This window comes from Mytilus edulis, chromosome 7 (genome assembly GCF_963676685.1).
Source record: "Mytilus edulis chromosome 7, xbMytEdul2.2, whole genome shotgun sequence".
In the NCBI taxonomy this organism is placed as follows: Eukaryota; Metazoa; Mollusca; class Bivalvia; order Mytilida; family Mytilidae; genus Mytilus; species Mytilus edulis.
In genome coordinates, this window is record NC_092350.1 from 33,411,762 (window position 1) to 33,434,862 (window position 23,101).

At 31.2% G+C, this 23,101-nt stretch overlaps 1 protein-coding gene across 1 annotated transcript; it reads left to right on the forward strand.

Moving 5' to 3' along the window:
* Nucleotides 1-339: 339 nt before the first annotated feature.
* Nucleotides 340-20,879, forward strand: LOC139481293 (probable peptidylglycine alpha-hydroxylating monooxygenase 1). The gene is made up of 14 exons (XM_071264482.1): nt 340-432; nt 944-1,002; nt 2,944-3,053; nt 3,888-3,945; nt 9,057-9,147; nt 10,646-10,746; nt 11,577-11,654; nt 12,486-12,531; nt 13,690-13,757; nt 14,213-14,293; nt 16,800-16,879; nt 18,964-19,017; nt 19,544-19,593; nt 20,418-20,879. The coding sequence occupies exons 2-14, from the start codon at nt 954-956 to the stop codon at nt 20,563-20,565; spliced, it is 1,014 nt and encodes a 337-aa protein (XP_071120583.1). The 5' UTR covers nt 340-432; nt 944-953; the 3' UTR covers nt 20,566-20,879.
* Nucleotides 20,880-23,101: the final 2,222 nt, after the last annotated feature.

The window sequence follows — 23,101 nt, forward strand, 5'->3', positions numbered from 1 at the left end:
CAGAATTAAAACAAAAATATTATCAATCATCCTAAAAGCAACCAAATTAATACTTTCAAAAGAAAACATGCAGCTAGCTTTGATAAGTTGTCGTTGTTAATTACCTATTTAGATAAAATGTTTATTCGTATCGCAGATGCTGTCAAAATATTGTACAAAATAGGATGTGAAATATCCGGGAAGTTTTATTTCATGTTGTTATTATTGCTGTAATCGTTCACCTGGAAATAAGTCAAAATAAACATCGTGATGAATAGTTGTTTGCTACGTTTTTATAGTTCTTCGAAAGAAAAAAACAACACTTTTCCTTAATATTTATTTATTTCTTTCCTTTTTTTTCTTTTCTTATTTATCGTGATCTGTCATGTGATAAGTATGCGTGTATTTATTTGCAGGAATCATTAAGTCATAGCAAGAGACAAACACGCAAGTGTAAGTACATGTTAATGTAAAATGATTATATATATATGTACTTGACATATTACATTTTCTTTCAAGATGTTAACTATGTTCTTTTTATTATTTTTTTCCAAATTTTGCAGAAAATCTAGCTTCAATCAATATCGATTATAAATATCCATCGAAACTTTGGGTTTTTGTCTACTTTGAAAAAAAAAATCAATATTTGTATATTATTGATACAATATAAATTAACAAAAAGTCTAGTTGAAAAATAATGTAGTTTGTCTTTTTCTGAGCTTACTAAATCTTTATCTGTAAGTAAATTAAACAGTAGACGATTTTTGCTCCTTTCTTTTGGTGTTTTTTTTACCATCATCGCACCAAGCATTTTTATTTAAATTTTGGAGTCTAGCTTGACTGAGCCTGCTTAGTATAGTGATGTCCTGATTGTATCTATATTTATAAAGCACAGCAGGCTTGTGTCTATAAATAGTTTGCGTATTCTTTCACAATTATAGACAACATGTTTTTTTATGTTTAGGTGTTGAAAAATGAAGCAAAACTTTACCTTGTGCACGTTAATCATCGCTGCAATATTTGGTGAGTTACTTTTTATTTACTGATCAATGGAAAATTAAAAAAAAACCAATAGCAGTGAGGGGTACATAATAAGCAGGAAAATTACAAAGCAATTCAGTTTGCACAATGCGATCTTAGCATTGCGTATCACATACATTTTTGTGTAATTGTGCATCTCTATTTTAGAAAAATATCTTTCTTTTTTTTATTCCGTTGTCTTTCATCATTATCTAAATTATTAGATACCAATGCATATTTTTTATACTGACACTTTCATTGCATTATTAAATACATTAACACACATTTGTGTAAAATAACTTAAAAACTTGTTATTTAGCATTGTTTACTAATTGATTTGATATCAGTCTTCATCAAAATTGTTTTTGTTAAATTAAATTATGAAAACCTTCCATGCATTTGCACTATATGCCTATCAAAACATGCAGTCATACAATAGACTGACCCCATGTTCATTGGGTCAGTTACATGTAGCTCCCTCTGATTTTACAGAATTGTGGTGCATACTTACTATTCAGTTATGACATCAATTTTTATTGATTTTATTTGAAAAATTACCGGGAATATCTGGTATGTTTTTCTTTATCTTGCTACTTTTGGCAGTTTTGAAACTGTAACAATGTTTGCTGGCCTGTAAAATATATATAAAAAAATATTGAAATATATCTTCATGAATGCTTAGTCCAACAGTTAAAGAAACACTTTTTATGAACTTAAAAACTTTTTTTATTGTCAAAGATTATTAGCTGGAGGAGACATGGACACAAGAGAAGTAATTCGCCCCTCTTATAAAAGGGGTGAAATATACAAAAAAAAAAAACCATCTTTACTGTTTCATTAAAAAATAGGCAAACAAGAAAAAAAATGAAGGATGAAAATAAAAGAGGACTCTTACTTCAATTATATTGTTACTTACTGTGTTGTCAAAATCAATTGTTCAAGGGGACGTAAATGACTGTTTTTTTGTGTCTCTAGGTGTTCCAGTTTTGTAGTTGTTGTAGGCAAATAGGGTTTGGACTACATTTTCCGTCGTTGGTCTTCCTCCAATAAAATGACGGGAGTAAAGGGCATGTCAGTGACAATTTGGGTGGAGATTGAAACATTCCCTTCATATCTGAGACAACCAGATCTTCCTTAGTTAAGGATTCTTTATGGCTGAAGGAAGTACATGAAAGTCCAAGATACAGCCATTTAAATTCATATCAGGATACTTTAGGGATTTATGTTTCTTTCGTGATTCGTTGGAGCAACCCTCCGCGATGAGTTTTGACTGTCCCTCTGGTGTCTTTTGTCCCTCTTCTATGCAGTGAAAATTCACCATGCTTTCGAAGCTTTACCGCTCAAAATCTATCAGAATAATTTTAAATGACGTACATTTTGTACATGTGTTTCGACACAAAACATGCCCATAATAACGCAAAATCTCGCAGTAAATGTTATCACTAGTGAGAAAAGGTAAACTCAAATACGGAACGGTTAACCTCAATCTTACGAATTAGACAAGGCCTAATTGTCCAATATCATTTTGATTTGATTTATTTTTTATTTTTGGTGTTTTAACGCAATTTTTAAGCACCGCATTTAGACTATTTCGTGGCGGCTAGTTTTTATTTTTGGAGGAAGCCGGGGTGCTTTTCATCTTGAAAACATCGTTCAGATTGATGACTTTGTTATGAAAGAACGCTGTTGAGTCCAATTCTGCATTAAGCTTCCCATTTTTGCTATCCTTTTATCAATATGCAAATGAATGACTATTTGTTACATGAAAATCTATAAAACTTCCAACAGATTAGGTATTTTATTCGAGTTATGGTTCTAATAAAATAACAGTAACGTTTTATTACATATATATAGTTATGCAAAATATCTAAATCTATAATTGGCGTCATTGTGTGTTTAGATTCTTTGATTTCGTTCTAAAGAAGTACTAGTTTGTTTTAATAGGAGTTGTACAGTCTATTCGAGAACTTCCGTACATTTCTATGGACCTAAAACAAAGCGACGAAGAGCAGTTTCAATACAAAGTTGTCATACCACCTGTGCATACAACTAAGGTAATATATAGAGAATACTACAGTATTATATGACTCCTTTTTAAATATCACATCCGTATCAACCAGACACACCAGTATAATCCTAAAATGCGCTATATTAGAAGTTGAAGGTTGATACAGTGTGTGCTATCAAATACATAAAAAGAAAACCATATAATTTACACTTAACGTATCATAAAAGAGGTAGTTTTGCGCTTGTCGTTATCAACATTAATATCAAGCGGGTCCGGTAGCTAAGATTGACACGTAAAGGGGACATTGCTGTACTGATACATGATACAAATGTCCCTCCTGCTCAATCGTGCGGTACATTATTGTAGAGCGGCCTTTAGACGTGAGCAGACCTTGTGTGAGGAGACGATATCAAGACTACTTTCGTCAAGTTTAAAACTGTCTATTGGAGAACGAAAATATCAGATACAGAACGATAAACAAATTAGTTTGTATTTTAAGAATATCCTCCCCTCGACATAATGTTAATTTTTCATATTTTTCCTACGCTCATTCACAAAAACGTTTCATAATATGGCCTAAGCTGATTATTTCCGAAATCAATGTATAGCTAACTCTATACATGTAATTTATGCGTATCTCGTCCTGTCTTTCATATAAAACAATATTTGGCGTAGAATCAAAGGGAAAATGTAAAAATTGAGTAATAAATATTATTTCATTTAATAGATTTACTAAACAAAGACTTTCGCTAAAACTTATCACGGGGTAAAAACTTATAAATCATCCAATAAAGATTGTCGAATTCAAACTATAATAATTGTATTTTGCAAAATGTCAAATGAAATTATTTGTTATTCATTTGTTCCTCCTTCTTTTTAGGTTAACAAATACATTTGCTATTCAAAATCATTAGAAGAGATAGGTGAAAGTTATATAAGTAAGTACTTAATTTTATAGATTTTTATAAAATTTTGAAAACAAAAATGTGTATCATTTAGATAAAACAGCATACATCTTAAAAACAGAAATGTTAAAAATAATATATCATAGACAGAAGTGATAAATTAATTGTCATTAACAAATACTATAATTCTTTTTGCACAACTTTTTAAACTTTGATTTCTGTTTGTCATGATTTGCAATTGATTTTGTTGGGTTTTAATTTAAACAACACTTATTCATATAAATCAGCACATAACAATTGTTTGCACTTGGAATAGATATTAATGTTTTAGAAACAAGTAAAGTTTTTACAAAGCTGTCTCCTTGAACACAGTATTTTGATGATTATTGAGCAAAACATTATTTTGATAATGGCATTCTCTGCAATAAATATATAAATATGAAAAAGGTGAAAATTTATTAAAAAAAAATTAACATTAAATTTTGTAATGTATACAGTGTGAACTGCTTAGAGGCGGGGGGTGGGGGTCTCTTCTTGTATGGTCAAGTTGTATCATCTATGGTTAAAACGTCTACCAATGATAATGTTTTTCTACATCAAACAAAAGACTTTTCTACTCGACTGAAAGTATTATTGAGCCAATCAGCAAAATATTGGCGTCAGTGTGGACAAAGGACTGAAACAAAACCTAATAATTTCTGTCTTATATTGTTTTAAATAGACCGATAAGTCTTTTGAAGACGACACGTGCATCTGGCATACTGAATTATAAGTCTTAGAATTTGTATCACTCTAGGCAAGAGTTAAGATAATACTCATTAAGGTCAGATTTATAAATGCCATTTTTGTGCATTGGCAAAACGTCTTTTATTTTCTTTATGAACGATTTTTTTTAAAAATCTTATTATCAGTAAATTGTCCCTTAATTTCTTTTTCAACAATGTCAATAGAAACTCAAGATGTAAATTTTCTAACATCCATTTGATTTGAACTTTGGTTGATAGTTGTCTCATTGGCATGCGCAATCATACCCCATCTCTTTATTTGTAAATTTAGTGAAAATTACAGAAAAGTGTTATACTCAAATATATCAATTTACTCACAACTATTTGTACTGTGGTTTTTATAAACAAAAACAAAAAAACAAACAAAAAAGAACAAACAAACCGCGAGCAAGATCCAAAGTTCTAACTGTATATGTTTGCGTTTTATATTGTCGGTTTTTAGAACTCCTTAGGGGTCATGTTTCTTTTTGTTTTGTATATATTTGCTGACTTTAAATAAAACTTAACTAAGATATGGTAATGTGACCAAAATGTTGTTTCATAGCAAGTTCAAAAAATAAACTGTTTCCGAAAATAGAAAGATAACATGTGCGTCGTTAGGCAAAGATAAAATATATTTAAGTTTTCATTTTTTTCCTCGTAACAACTTGTTTTGGAACAATTTAAACTGCAGTACTTTAATTTCTTTTAATTAAATTGTTTTTACGTTAATTATTTCCGTTTTAAGGGGAAATATATTCTTGTCTTTCGGCTGTTTTTATATTGCCCCCGTCACACTGTCCCGATTTTTATATACGATGGACACCCGAATGCGAAAATTGTAAGTTCGTACGAAGTTGGTCCCGATCTCGTTAAAATACCAAAAAGTGACCGAAGCAAGTACGATGAATAACGAAGTCTATACGATGGTGCCGAAGTTATATACGAAAGCAAAAGATGGACACACGAATAAAAGTACGAAGGCGACAAGATGGAACTACGACGGCAATAAATCCAGCTAAATGTAAGTTAATTTTCGCGCTAAAATACATTTAAAGTGCCATGCGCGATATGCACTGGTCAGTCTAATACGACAGTTAAGAAAGACGTTCACAAAACATGGAGCTCATCTATACTATTAAACGGGAAGACCTCATTTTGTGTGTCGCTTCTCTTCCTTCCACAATAAATTAATCATCATGACTCTGTGTTCTTTAGGTAACATGCATAGTCGCATTTGTCATCCATTCTTATGATTATTCAGATTGAGTTATTTTGGGAGAAAAACGACAAAATAGGTGTCTGGATATTGTTTCCGTTATCAGACTGACTTTTAGTCATAGATTAGACTTCCGGTTTTAAATATGCACAAGAACAACCAATCGTATTATAGATTACAAAAATGAAAAATAAATAAGCCAATCAGAGCGTTCTTCATATCATGGTTTTTAGATCGCAAGAACCACAACTATTATACCTCCTTAGAGACAATTATGTTTTCGCGTTTATCCACCTGTAAAATACGATTATACTATTATAATATACTGTATTCTGTCTACTTTTTTTTCTGAAATATTTACTATCTAAGGGGTCATACCAGTTTGCATATATATTGAAATAAGTAAAACATGTGGAAACAAGAATGTGTCCATGGTATACGGATGCCACATCGGCACTATCATTTACTATGTTTAGTGGACCTTGAAATGGGATAAAATCTCTAATTTGGCATTAAAATTAGAAAGATCATATCATAGGGAAAATATTTACTAAGTTTCGAGTTGATTGGACTTCAACTTCATCAAAAACTACATCAACAAACTTTAACCTGAAGCGGGACAGACGGGCGGACGAACGAACGAACGAACGAACAGACTAGAAAACATAATTCCCATAAATGGGGCATAAATATTCATTGTTGAAAGTGAAATCTTTAACCTGAAGCCGGACAGAAGGACGGACGCGAACGGACGAACAGACTAGAAAACATAATTCCCATAAATGGGGCATAAAAATTTATTGTTGAAAGTGAAAGTAGTGATTTGGCCAAAATGAAAGTAGGGTAGAGATTAGAGGGAGGCAGGACTTATTTGGGACGTCGGGATCGGGTGTTTTTAAGCTCGGGATTTCGGGATTGATCTTTACGGGATGCGGGAATATTGTTTTTTTTATTTCGGGATGTCGGGATATGAATTTGGTTAAAATACGCACCTCGGGATTTCATGTTTTTAAGCCCGGGATTTCGGGATCAGGGCCCCTCAGACCACCCCTCAAATGAGCCTTAGTCATTTATATGAGATTCAAAGCCTACCATTGGCATGTTAATAGGGCTCTCAAAAAGAAAAGCACTGATGGATTGTCCTAGAAGCACATTTTATTAGAATAATAATGGTCTATAAGCAGTTTATTTCATGTTTGACGCGGTGCAAATTTTTAATTTAAATAAATTTGACTTTTACAAAAAAATACATTGTAGCAAAGGGAAAGAATAATTGTGGTATAAGGCCAAAAACACGAAAAATAATTGAATTTAACAGAAAGGAAACACATAACGGACTTTGGAAAAAAGGGAGAGGGCTTTTGATACCTTATATGAAATTCTCCAGTCATAATAGCTTTTACAAAAATTCATCCTACATCAGTTTACAAGCTGTATATGCCCGCGATTTCGCGGGGGTGTTCTAGTATCATATGATTCTACGAGAACAAGAAAGGCGACAGCGTTGTTTCTATTAATTCAAATGGAACAAGAAGAGCAGCTATTACAGGCTCGGGATTTACTTTTACAAGTGAAATATTATTTTTTGTCAATTTTTCATATCAAGTAACATAATGAAAATCATAAACGCGAGGGTACACAAACACTGCAGGTACACGTATATAGGGAAACCATTTTTTTCTTCATTATTCTGATTTTTTATGTATCGTCTGAGTTGTTGTTACACGAATGTTTACTCCATAACCATTTTGTTTTCTATATGTCATATTTTGCCGCATTTGTTGCTGTCCCCACATCCTTCCTTTTGTCTATATTATTATGATATTCTCCTGGAAAGAGCTCTTTTTGAATAAAAGGGATCAACGAACCCATCACCTTACCTTTTAGATAGATCAGTAAACATGGGCATAATTATGGGTGATTATTCAGACTAGTGCACACATTTTTTACAGTTCAAACAGGCAATACCGAGCGTTGCATCCCCTAGTATGTAACATATTGGGGACAAATATGGACACTATATTTGTATATGACACATGCAGAAAATGGTAAATTGAATATGCATATTTGATACATAAACTATTTTTTTAGAAATCAACCAAAACATTCAGTAACTGGAAATACCTTTAATATTGTCTTTAGAACCAGCAGGTAAAAAAATGAGCAACCAATTTCCTGTGTATTATGCTATTTCAAGGAGAAAAAACAAGTCCATCTGCATGACCTTGACCTTTGGCCTTGAACGTAAAAAATGTCAGATCATTACAAGGAGGAACAATATACCAAATGTGGTTAAAATCTTTTGAAGCATATAGGTTTTAGAGTGTCCACAAGGGTGATATTGCCATTTAAAACGCGTGATGCCTTCGGCATATAATTTAAATGCATCGTAAGCTGTACACGACGTCTTTTAGACATCGTATGGCCATCGCGCCATCATCGTAATCCATCGTGTAGCCTTCGTGTTCCATCGCGTAGGCTTCGGCTGAGATATGAAGCTTAAATACCCGTCTTCGGTTAACCTTCGTATGTCCATCTTTTGCTATCGTTTATAATTTCGGCACCATCGTATAGACTTCGTTATTCATCGTACTTGCTTCGGTCACTTATTTGGTATTTTAACGAGATCGGGACCAACTTCGTACGAACTTACAATTTTCGCATTCGGGTGTCCATCGTAAATAAAAATCGGGACAGTGTGACGCGGGCATTATGTGCATTGGATGGTGGTACATAGTTATATGTTTTAATCTGAGTTCATTAGGATAAAGCACAAATGAAAAATATGACAAGAACATATAACAAAACAAATTTTAGAGGATTCTGATGACCATTATTCAATATCGGTTGATTAAATGTATCGTTTAACCTCTCACCAAAAAACAAGCAAATTATAGTTTTTTCACATCAGACAAACTTAATAGAAAAAAGGGATACGGTCGTCGGTAGAGAGACGTGTTAACGATCGAAAAAGAGGTGTACATTATAACTCGAATAGAAGATAGATGATGTCACTGAATATTTACCTGCAACTAAATTAGGTATAATGCTGAATTAGAATAACATTTAAATCCCGGCGAGTCCTTATTTACAATCGTATTTGTTGCCATGGATGTATAGTTTATTGTTGTATCAGGATACTGATTATTCATTTTTTTTAGCAAAACTGTTAACTGAGCCAAACCCAATCGTTGCACCTCATCATATCGACTCCGGTCTGTGCTTAGAACCACACCTTGAAGATGCTACTTGGTAACAATTTCTTATAACTTTCCTTTCTTTATCTGAAATGAATATGAACAGAAGAAGATGTTGTTGATACGTCAACGACAACACCAAACAGAAAACCCACAAACATATATTAGAGGATTACTACCGTGTTTTCTTATCAATTTTTGAATTTTTGAAATACTAAGGCTTTTCTACCTCAGGAATAGATTACCTAAGCTGTATTTGACAAAACATTTACCAATTTTGGTCCTCAATGCTCTTCAACTTCGTACTTTATTTGGCCTTTTTAATTTTTTTGAATTCGAGCGTCACTGATGAGTCTTTTGTAGACGAAACGCGCGTCTGGCGTAAATTCAAAGTTTAATCTTGGTATCTATGATGAGTTTATTTTATAATAGTAATATGTATGTTCTAGTCTAACTTAGATACTGTTGACCACTCACCATATCTGGATAGATATTCTGCATAAGAAAAGTCGTATCACTACTTTCTCCTTTAAGGGCATGTGATACAGTAGCAATGGCAGATACTAATGCCTTCAAGTTTAATACGTTGATAGAAACATTTCTAATGATAAGCATACAAACTCAAAAAGTCTCTGACGTCATCAAATCGCTTACCTGAATTTTAGAGCATTTGCAAAGGAAACGTCTTTGAACATGTAGTATATTAAAGCGCACAAAGTGTACTGATGGGAAATACAATTAGAAACAAGTGAAGACGTTTTAATTTTCTATCATACATTTTTATATGATCGTAGTTCGTATGGCGTTTTAATTTACAATGGGAGAAGCTAAACGAGAGATTTGCATTACGAAAACAGTGCAACATATATTATAATTTAGCGCCAAAAAAAGAAAGAAGAAAAATGGGAGCTCAAGCATTTTCAAAACTATGTTTTATATTTTAAGCTCATAAAGGATCACATGGTCCCCTACTTTTCTTTTGCAAACGACTATGTACTACATAAAGAAGTTTATATCCAAACTGTAAAAAAAACAAATCAAAAATAGATCTTTTTCTATGTCCATTTATATAAGTTAGACAAATCTCTTTCTGACTAAAAGTTATGTTAATTTGTTGGGAAAAAATGAAACTTTGTGTTTTTACATTAAATATGCAAATTTCTAACTTAAAATATATATCGAAAATTAAGTCATGATAGTATGCTCTTCTTTTCATAATGCGAGAGCGCATAACAAACTTGATTTAGTGTCAAAATGTTAAGAAAAAAATAATTAGGATATCTACTGTATCGTATGCCCTTAACATGCTGAAGCTTAGTGTTTGTATTTCAAGAGTTCCTATAGGTTTTACCTGTTGAAATGTCCATAAAATAATAAAGATCACTATAATGTAAATATTTTGACAATTAGCATTATTTTTTTAGCTATTATTATTAACTAGTAATAAGGTTTTGCTTTCTTGTTAGTATTGCCATCACTGAATGACCGACATAAATATAAAATATATGATTGTAGCAACGCACATTGCATGTATTTATCTGTCGATCTTTTAGGGATTGTAAAAGAGGACTCGCATGTAAAGGTGATGCTGTTGAGTTTAGTGGTACAGACAATTTCCAGTCGGTGGATAAACCTCTCTACGCTCTTCCAAAAGGTAGTTAATAATTAATACAATCAAATTGTAGGCTATAATTTTAAAAAGAAACAACGTATAAATTGTATACTGCACGTGAATTGTTTGTTTGTTATTGAGATATATAAGTACCCGGCCACGTCCACTGTGTTTTTGTTAGATGTATTTCTATTTGTATTTATCTGATGAGTTAGGCTTTTCCAACTGAGCACTGGCTCCTTATTCAGAGGGATATTAATTGAGGAAATTAATTTTGAAATGACTATTGTACTGAAATTAATTTACAACTATTCTATCAAAACATTGAAGTGTTTTTGCATGCGTGATATGTGTGGGAGATATCCCTTAAGAGATGATATGAACGAAATGAAGTACAAGGACGTATTTTAACAGCAATTGCATTATAGAACACTTGAAGATGAACTTACAGTTATTCTAAAATGCTAGTATATGTAGACAAATTATAATAAACGAATTTATACAATGGCAACAATATTGTATTCAGGAGAGGCAGTATTTTATTTCATCTGTTTCAAAAGAAAAGAAAAACGTTTTGTATATTGTAGATTTTGTATGTAGATGTATAAAAATTATTTGATATAGTCTCCTAATAGTCTCTCATAGTTGTCATTAATCGTTTTTACTGATTTGGTGCATACACTGCAAACGTTGTAATTGTCTTGCATATTATTTTATGAATTCTAATTTTCATACATTTTGCCGAGACTATAATATAAAAATTGAAATATCTATATGTATCTTATTACGAATGGAATTGTTAATTTTGATGCATATAATACATCTTCTCTTTTAACAAACTGTATTCAAGTTTTCAAATGAATTGTTTTAAGATGTATCAGCAAAGATTGGTGGAAATGGAAAGAAATATTTCTTGATAGTTATGATGCATCTCTTCGAACCATTAACAGGTAAGTGTAAACTATTACCTAAAACAAAGCAAGAATGGAAATATAGAAATATTTAGAAAACATCAAAAAGAAGAAAGTTGTACCTATCTAAATTATTGAAACATTGTAATTCCCCCCTCCCCCCTCCCCCCAACAAAACTAATCAAACAAATAGAAGGTTACATTTAAATAAATCATTATCATCAACAGGGTTTTACATACAAAATGCTGCAAATATAACTGTCCCTAATTGGGATATTAACCTCCATAACGTAATAAGTGATTTCACGGGAAGATTTGATACCAAATGCTGCAAAAAAGAGACAATATTATGACCAAAAAATATAACACGATGAAAAAACAAACCACTGTCCACAAAACACTACACTGTTATTCGAAAATTAAACAATAAGATATCCGATGAAAGGTAAAGGTGAATTTATGCTCATAGGAACGTACTGTTATTGAGTTTTGTAGTTTGCTTCCCCGAAACAAATTACTTCATGAAGGATATATTTAAAAAAAATAAGTAAGCAGTGAAAGGCGTTAAAATAACGACCAAGACATGACTTGAACGTTGATACAAAAGTACAAATACTCAATATAGCCAGTAGATTATACATGACCAACACATTCAGAACAGTATTATTTTTAATATGAAACAATAAACATATCACTTATTCTATATATATATATATATATAAGCTTAAAAAAGTCGTGAACCATGACCGACATTAAAACAAAATGTCTACGGGTTTGCATAACCTGTAGTATGAAATATGATAACAAAATATATGTTATCAAATTGATTAATCATAATCTACATGCATGCGTTTGTTTTTTTCATTACAGAGCCTGCATCACCGGCTAATATAACTTTAACATTCAAGAAAACCCCGTAAGTTCAATTATCCTATTATATGACTATTACTTCAAAATTGTGATAAAATCGTGATTTGATAATTGATTCATATAAAATCAAATTCATCAAACTGCTTTATGATTATTCCCCGGAAGTTAAATTACTCCAAGCCTTTGGTCAAAATATTTAATCTTTTATGATATAAAACAACATACTAACATTTATGAATAATTGCATATTGTATTGCTAAAATTTATAAAATGACACAAACACAACATGATTAACCAGTATACGCTGGTAACCACCTGCAGCTTGAAATCCAGTAGAACTTGAGAGAGATATCAGATGTTGTGAAGAGATACATTTGGCATAATCTTTGGTTTTAAAACTAGTCTTGTGATAACTTATATATATAATTAAACTCCGTTTCGTGAACCAATGCCTGTGTGAATCATTTCGATAGAATTGCAGACCATTTTCAGTGTTGTTGTCAAGTTGGAGTTTATTAATATATATAATAATTTGAATAGAATGACCTGAAATATCGTTTTGGAAAAGTGATAAAAAAAACATACAATCATTAATTTAAAATTTGAATCGACAGCTCCCATGTTTGCTGTTGACTATTATTTTCTGTAATATTGTCTCTAATTGCGTTTCAGTTTCTTGTTTATAATACGTAGATTTCAGTGAAACACCTTCAATAATTACTTATTGTACGAAATTAACTGATCCACGTAAATTAGACCTTAGTGTAGCCTTTACAGTAACCGATTGGCGACAAAAATATTTTTCCGTATTTGGGGTGGTTCCCGTGCCACAGTTTTATTCTTCAAAACCCATACGTTTCCTATGTCTATAACGTCTATTAGCGTTTCCCGTACTCCAGACAAAACAAATAATTTTTAGTGAATTTCAGAAGTTTCCCATTAAGAACAGTCCAAATTTTTTGTTAGCTATATTGTCTTTAGATATTAGTAAAAAATATATAATAATTAAGTAAATTTCCCTATATTACGGAATTACAAAACTGTTTTTGCCACAAAATGGACTCATTTTGTTTTAATGAGTCTACCAAGTGGATAGTTGTATCATTAACAATCATACCACGTCTTTTTTTTATAATAATGAATGAAAATATACAACCACCTTTTTCACAATTCACGTTTAATTATTTTGTATAATTGATTTCAGAACAAAGTATAATTACCAGAAATTCTTACTTGCCAATAAAGGTTTTATCCCAGCAAATAAACCAAATGGTAAGTTTAAGATAATACTTGCAAATTTTTAATTACAAAGAAATTAAAGGGAACATGAAAACATCAAATGAAGGTTTTAAAAAGATTTATTATTTAATTTCGTAGTTCTAAAGTTTTGATGAAGTTGGACCCAAACATATTAAAATAAAAATTTATTAACTGTTATTTACTTTTGTCAATACTTCAGGTTAACTGCTAGTCCCCTATTGAACAAATGTATCATCATGTCAGACGGGCGCTCAAACACCTATAGTGTGTTATTTTCAATTTCTATACATGTGTTTACGTATGTATACATTATTAAATAAATTTCAATATTCAAATGAAAAGTTAGAATTAATATTTATAACAATGTTCAATGTTTAATATGCTTTTACATAATGAGAAAACAAAAAGCTAATGGAAGGTGCACTTTTGTTGAAAATATCTAAATAATTTATATAATCTTTATCTAGGTTTCTTTACACATGTTGGTTGCGAATGGAAAAGACCAACAGCGATTGCCTTTCATTATTATGTACACACACATGTCCATGGTGAGTTTTTTGAAACAAATCTAACAAGGAATAAAATTTGTTGAAAACCATTCTTATTAATATGCATATCCCTAAAATATAATTGCCATTGGCTTCATTGTTTCAGATCTGTTGTTATCCTTTTATAACTTTGAAGTAAACTGGACATTTCAAATGACATTAATCGTAAAATTTATTTTAATTGCACCTACCTAACATACGGCTTAATCATAATCATAATCCAAACGCATATCATCTATACTATCTTTTTTGCTAATACGTCAAATATGCGGTTTATGTCAAATCAAAATGAAAGGTCACCCAATGACAGTAATATTTTGACATCATCAAATAACTGTCTCAAACATATCCCCATCTGCAAACAGATAGCTTTTATTAGCTATTTAGTTGTTCTTCGTTAATGTAAAATTGTATGAAGTAAATATTGGGTTAAATACACACATTTACAAAGTAAAAACGTATTTGAAGCAAAAAATACATGCTGGATTCATATTATTAAAGGGAATTTAGGAAGATGAATATTCGTTTTTTAATATTCATTTTAATTGCCAGCCTGTTGGAAACTCTTCTGTCTATTCTTGTTATTTTGTATGTAATTTCGTTATTATAATGTAAAGAAACTAAATACATAAATAGTTTTTGTATATGGAGCCTAGATAAATGTAAGTGTTATTATAATGTCTATATATGTATTCTCATTGTTTGACCTCATGAATTACTGTATTTAGTAAATAATCTATGAATCGAAAGCTTTGCGAAAAATAGGGAAAAAAACGACTTGCATATCAAAACTGAATGACGATTACGCTACTGAAGAGCCATCAAGCAGTTACATATAGAATAAAGGATTTTTTTATTATGATTCCCTTAATTTTAGTTTGTAAAACGGATTTGTTTTTTTCTCGATCGATTTATGAATTTCGAACAGTGGTATACTACTGTTGCCTTTATTTATACTAACTTTATCAGCAAGAATATCCAGTGAGCCAGTTTAAGTCAATATTTAAAACATAAAATGCCATTATTCTTTTTATCGGCAATTTGCCTTAACTGTATGTAGTTTTTTGTTGTTGAGGATATGATGTAAAATGAAATAGTTAGTAGAAATAATTTTACGCTTATGAAATTTTGGGATAGTTGTTCGATTGTATGAAAGAAATCGCGTGTATTTCATTGATAAATTGACGCGAATAGACTTGAGCACATGATGTTGCTACAATGATACACGATGTCATTGCCTAATATTTTAGAATATCAAGTCCTAACCATGATGTTAAAAATATAAGGCAGTAAAGGAAAATGTACAATTTGCCGTAAAAAAGGAGCTACTGAGTAAACCATAATAGCATGAAGTAAATTCGGCCAGTCTATTCACAATACAGATTAGCACCAATCTCAGTCTGTCGTATATGCCATGACGCTCGTTCTATAATCACTCTTTGCTAATGAGAACTGAAACGATCAATGGAAAGCAGCAGCCAATATTCATAATTGGGAAACTTGGAGGGCGGTTTAATTCTTAGCTTTCGTCAAGCTCAGTGTAAGGTTCAAATTCAAAAAACAAATTATCCTGAAGTGAAATGCACGGATTAAATTTCGCGAATAAACTAATTAGTATGTGAAAGTAACCAATAAAATTGACAGCGAACAGAACGTGATTTAAAAAACTATTCCAAATTTTATACTTATAATAACTGAAATTATTAGTGACTTACATTCCATTTATGACATACTTGGTAAATTGATAAATGAAAAGCTGAATCGAATTTTTTATCTCATACAAATTGAAAAATATTTATTATCGGTTACTTCTATTGCATCGTACATTGACGAAAAATGTAAAGACTATTATATTCTGGACACTGAAAGTGATCTTTGTGTCTGATCAAACAACAAACATTTTGTAATGTTTTTGTAAATGAAAATTATATGTTGCAGTTACATGTTCAGAATTTTTGGTCCCTAATGCTCTTTAACTTCAAATTGTATTTGGCTTTTTTAACGTTTTTGTTTCGAGCGTCACCGATGTGTCTTTTGTATACATAACACGCGTCTGACGTACAAATGTTCAGCTTGGTATCTATGGTGAGTTTATTTAGAACCACTGGGTCAATACCACTGCTGGTATCACCAGCATAGTACTCAGTATTTCTGCATTTAAATGAATTATCACTGATGTTGTCAAAAATATAAATTATCTGTTTACAAAACAGTGATTCTTTTTCCGAAACACTACGGATTTGTTTACCCTAGAAATAGATAACCATAGCTTTATTTAGTCAAACCTGTGGGAATATTGGTCTTTATTTGGCCATTTAAAACTTTTTTGGTAAGTACGTCACTGATGAATCTATGCAGACGAAACGCTCATTTTATGCCTATTATCCAGGAGGTGTTTTTTTTACATCATCTTACATTCTATATCTTTTGGTATGAAAATTCTAACAATTTGCAATGATTACAGTTAATGTATGTTTTATTGATCACTTTACAACATCTAATTCAGGTGTTTTCGCCGAAGGATTTCTTATTCGAAACAACACATGGACATACCTTGGTGGTCAGAAAACAAGAGAAAGAAAAAAGGTTTGATTACGTAATTTTGAAGGATATTCTATGAGATCGTTATCTATATGATTTGTATTTTACTTATAAATGCATTATTTTTTCAATTGCAGATGTACATTCTAGTTTAATTGACACTACAAATCTATAAAAGAAAGTTATGACGTCATTATAGATTCATTTATGTATTTAAAATGTTTGAATTACAGACATGTAATGTCACTTAAGGTGGTATGGGTGTCTTCCTCCATCTTGGATTGTAAAAAACAAAGAATCAAAGATCCAGATTTTCCATCAAGTTAGCAAAATTTGATGCAGGAATGCAGATGTTTAATGTACATTTTCAGTTAAAAGTACCAATTTATAAGAATATAACTTCTAAATATTGATATATTTGCAAATGTTAATTATTTTTGGTTGTTTTAAATTTTTTTTTAAATTGGCATTTTAAGGGGAGGTAACTCTAAAAAAGTGCATTTTCTGAAGGATTCTGTATGGAATTTTCCTATTTTGTATTTTAGCCGGAAAAAACGTACGGTGACACTATCTTTTCTTTTGATATTCTCAAAGCAGTGTCTGAAAGCTATCTTTTCCTGAAGTATTTAACAATTCTATCATTTTGTTTAGTTTCTAATCACAAAATGGTGTTTTTTCCTGTATAATCCATACAAAATGTGTCATTTTGTCCCGTCCTGTAGCTTGAGAAAATGCGCGGTGACCTATCATTTTTTATTATATATTTCAACATGTATCAATAGATACAACATTTTGGCAAGGTATGAACAAATTCTATCATTTTTATTTTAGACTCCCATACCACCTTAAATGAGACAAAAAGGTAAATTTCACAGATCATAGCACACATATTTATGAATTGCAGAACTCATTTTAGATAAATTCACATTTGACACGTTCGCACTACCAAAATTCTTTTTTTAACAATTTGTGACAGGAAGTATATTATCAGAAATACTTATATATATTGTTTCGTTTGGGCTTTTATTATATCTACCTTCGGGTTTATATGATCCGTTCATCGTTATTCGACTCTTCGACATTCAATTGATTAAGATACATTTTTAATACATCTGATGATCCGTGTATTCACAATCGCATTTGGCAGTCATCATGGTTTAACTTGCTAGTCAAATGCGTTTTCTTAAAAAACACATTTTATTTTGGTCTTTTGGAAAATGTTTAAGGACGGCGTATAAAATTATAACCCTGGTACTTTGATAACTATTGACACCACTGGGTCGATGCCACTGCTGGTGGACGTTTCGTCCCCGAGGGTATCACCAGCCCAGTAGTCAGCACTTCGATGTTGACATGAATATCAATTATATGGTCATTTTTATAAATTTTCTGTTTACAAAACTTCGAAATTTTCGAAAAACTAAGGATTTCTTACCCCAGGAGTAGATTACCTTAACCGTATTTGGCACATATTTTTGGAATTTTGGGTCCTCAATGCTCTTCAACTTTGTATTTATTTGGCTTTTTAACTATTTTGATCTGAGCGTCACTGATGAGTCTTATGTAGACGAAACGCGCGTCTGGCGTATAAAATTATAATCCTGGTACTTTTGATAACTATTTAGACTCCTCTACCAAGAAATTTGTTTAACATGCACACGTATATAACATTGCAGTTTTTATCCAAAGCAATCATAGGTTTGAACGTTGTTTTCAATTTAGAATTGTTTATATTTATTATGTTTGGGATTGAATTACATTTGCCTTCGGGATTATATGATCCGTTCATTCGACTCTTCGAATTTATACATCCTAAATTGAGGTAAATTATATGACCTTCAAAATATCGTTCTGATTCCTAACATCATGGATTGTTTTAAAAAAATCACTTATAAAGCATGGCACAAAAAGACAGTATTTATAAAACGATAACATTTTTCGAAAATTCAAAGAAAATAATTAAGTCTTAAATGTTGTTTTAAATCAATTTACGCAACAAAATTTATTAAACATGCTTATTGACAGCTCATATACATGTTTGTATGCTACAGAATAGCTTCCTTAATTTTTTATTTTTTTTCTGCAACGTGATCCACCGAAACATATGAAGCATTCTTTTTAACTTTTAGGTATGGTTTGACGTCTTGAACGGACCCGTAGAAATACGAACTGGTGATATTTTGGTAAGTTGTTTGAACTACCAACTTTATGATAAAGTTGACATATTCGCAGTCTTCCATACAGATTGTTCTAAAATATTGTTAAATCACTTATTGTTCACTATAATGTCGTTTGCGAAAAATCGCAAGGTATATGCATATCTAATTGTTATTAATGTCTTAAATGCATGTACATCATAGAACAGGTGATTATTCCGACAAAATGAATAACCGATGATGAAACGTTTATAAATACATGATTTGCTTTAATATCTTCTTTGAAATGTTTTATTAAAATTGGTTTAGACAATATTAATGTTTTCATCATAAAAAATAAGGCGATGAGGTATGATTACGAGTCCACCAAAGTTCAAATAGTGGCATCATCTCATTTTTCAATCGTATACATTGTAGATATTTATTTACCGGAAATAAATATTCTCGGAACTTATTGTAAAAGAGCCGGTTTAGTTTCATAAACAGCTATTTACTTACAAGTTTTTAAATATCAAAAAATATTTTACTGTTTATTTTGTCATTTTGATTGCAGGCTTCCCGATGTTTGTTTATCAATAATGAAGACAAAGCTATTGATCTTAAGTAAGTATATGAACGCGGACATGGATGAGAAGAAATTATTAGTTCATCGCACAAAATCACAACCCTTACTTTACAGAACTCAGAACAATGGAATAGCGTTTTTTTTCATCATCTCGATGTTATAGTAAGGCTTTCAATACGGCATTAAAGCTTTCAAATACTTTGAGGTAAACGTTTGCTCCTAGTATCATTTTGATGACATTTTGTTTTACTGAATATCGATTAAGCATCAACTAAGCACTGATACACACTGATGCAAGATGATATCAATATATTAAAACAATGACTAATACTGTAAGAATATAACCAGCAATCACAATGTAATTAACAGACATATACATGTAGCCATTTCGACTATAACATATTTTTCTTGATGACTCAGCAGGAAATAATTTATAAATCCAGATGACGGCAAACTATTTGAAAAACAAACAAACCAATTGTAAAAGATGAAGGCAAGCTATAAAATATCAGAACGTACAATAGCATTGGGTAGTTCTTACTTTGAGATTTTCTACCCTACGAATATATTACTTCTGCTGTATTTCGGAATTTTGAGAACTCAATGCTCTTCAACTTCGTGTTTTATCTGTCCTTTTTAACATGTTTTCATTCGAACGTCACTTATGAGTCTTATTCATATGAAACGTACTACGACTGTCACATTGAATAGATAAGTGCAATTGCCTATGCTATGTATTCTAATAATATTATCCAAACTTGGAAAACAAATTCTTTTAAATATAAAGCGTCACTAAAAATATGTTTAAGGTCAAAATGTTTTACTTAGATATAAATGACTGTTGCATCATTTTTATTTATAGATCAGAAGATGCCTGTATTTTCCAGCTGAGCGTCGGATATGACATACAATATCATGAGTATTTTGCACGTCAACCTGGCTGTATTTCGAATTCGCCGGATTTCACTTTTTGCAGTAACGACAAAACAGCAGCTCTTTGTGATGGATAACTGACTATAGCCATTCTTGCTGTGATATGTGATCATATTTGAATGCAATTTCTATTAAAGAAATGTTAAAATTATCTGAAATTTTCTTTGAAGCTAAAATAAGTAGACCTACATTGGTTAGCCAAGCTTACAGAGACTTAAATATAGTAGACTTATATTATAGTTTCAACTTCAATCTGTAGCGTTATATGTGATGTGATCAAATAAACAATTGAGGAACCCGCATTGCTGCATCCTTGTTTTGTTTAATAATTGAACGATTAAGTACAGAAATGTATAACAATGCCTTTAATTGAATAAAAGTGTTTCTTTAACGTTTGTATTATGTAAAGGATTTTCAAATATCTTGGCATCGAGCATCAATGCATGGGTATAAATTATGGAAACGTGCATTTATTGCAGTAAATTTGGTACCATTATTATCACCACTGGGTCGATATCTCTTCTTGTGTACTGTTAGTTCCAGGGGTATCATTAATCCATTACTCAGTAGTTACTAATGAATACGAACATTTATTTATTTGAATTGACTGTGATGAAATACTTTATAAATGAATAATATCAAGCCTACATAGTCCAGTCGATTTGAGAAGCAATTGTTCAGATTGTATCAACCTTTGTAGTGTTTTATAATAGTTACATGTACGGTCGTAGCAAAAATGTATAACTATGGACCCAATTCAGAAAATCAAAATGGTGGCTTGATTTATTTATATCTGTTGCCTTTATTTAAATATAGGAATATGTGGTATGAGTGCCAATGAGACATCTCTCCATCCAAATAACAATTTATAAAAGTAAACCATTATAGGTCAATGTACGGCCTTCAACACGGAGCCTTGGCTCACACCGAACAACAAGTTGCCCCAAAATTATATATTAAGGTGGTACCCAACACTTTCACTAAAATTAATTTGGCTCGTTTGATTTTCATAAAATTTTGACAAAGTATTTACTTTGACACTTTAACAAAAATATAAAAATTTAAAAAAATTTGAACCAACAGTTTTGTCAGAAAAGTAACACTGGTTATATAGCAATTTGACAAACACCGATTTTGATCATTGAGAAGCTTAATATCCCCTTAAAACACAACGTAATTAAAACGTTTAGCTGATTTTACAGAGTTATCTCCCTGTAGTATTAGGAACTACCTTAACAAAGATAACAAGTCAGTTCGTTTCGGTTAATATTGTGTACATTGTATATGTAGTAGCAGACTGAAAAAATGTCTTTTGTTCTTCAAAGGTGTCGATAAAAACAGAATAAATTTCAGACAACACCAAACAACACGGAAAGACAAACACACTTCAGAAAGAAGGTCACAAAAATGAGATTAAACTTGAACAGGTGATCTGAAAGGGCAAGTTGTTCCTGCCTCACTAGCTGCACCTGAATACATGTCGTACACTGTATTGAATCTACTATTGCTTAATTAATAGGTTAAAAGTAAATTTACCATTGTTTTTCTTTTATAAAAATCAAGTACTAGTAAACAGTAGTATTTTCAATCTAAAACAATTATAGGAAATACACCATATGACGTTGCTATTTGAATGTTACAGGACACGAATAGACTGTTCATATCCAATATTGATAATATTATATAGATAATAACATCAATTTGTTATATTGTACTATGTGGGGCATATCATATTCCTATTATATCACGATGACTTTATATCAAGGTCAATTTTACCTTAAATTAAATCAAAACCTTTTTTTCAATCTATCAAAACCTTGTTTTTTTAAGCAAGTGAACCATACTTAAAAACTTTCCACCCAACAACAAGTGTGGAGTATTTATACATCCAAACACCATAACATTGAACAAAGATATGATATATAAACATTTGAAAGCTCTTTCACAGGCAAAAAACTCATTGTTGTAAAATACAAGTTTTCCCTGTATCTATGGAGCTGTTACTCTAATTCTGAAAAAAAGTAAAATCATACAGAACTACAAGGAAAATTCAAAACGGAAAATCCCTAAACAAATGGCAAAATCAAACCCCTATGAACATACCAAATGAATGGAAAACAAGTGTCATATTCCTGATTTAGTACAGACATTTCCTAATGTAGAAAATTTGTGGACTTAACCTGGTTTTATAGCTAGCTAAACCTCTCATTGGTATGACAGTCACATAATATTCCATTATATCGACAACAATGAGTGAGCAAAATAAACAGACATAATAGGTAAAAATGTCAAAATTGGTATAAAGCAGACAGCATTGTATTATGATCTTATTTACAATAAATAAAAAATAAACAACTATGCCAATAAGGAAAAACAACATGGCATGTAAACACTGTATAGACAAAAAGAAATATATGCAAATTGAAACACAAAAGGTAACCATGGCACAAAATAGCACAATGGCGGGTTTATTTTGCAGGCAAACTGATGATCATAAGATGTGTAATGCTGAAAAACAAAAACATTTGGGTTACGAATTTTGATATGAAGATGTTTTTAAACGCTCAGGTGCGTGTATGACGCAGCAACCGGAGTTTTCATTTTGTGACTACG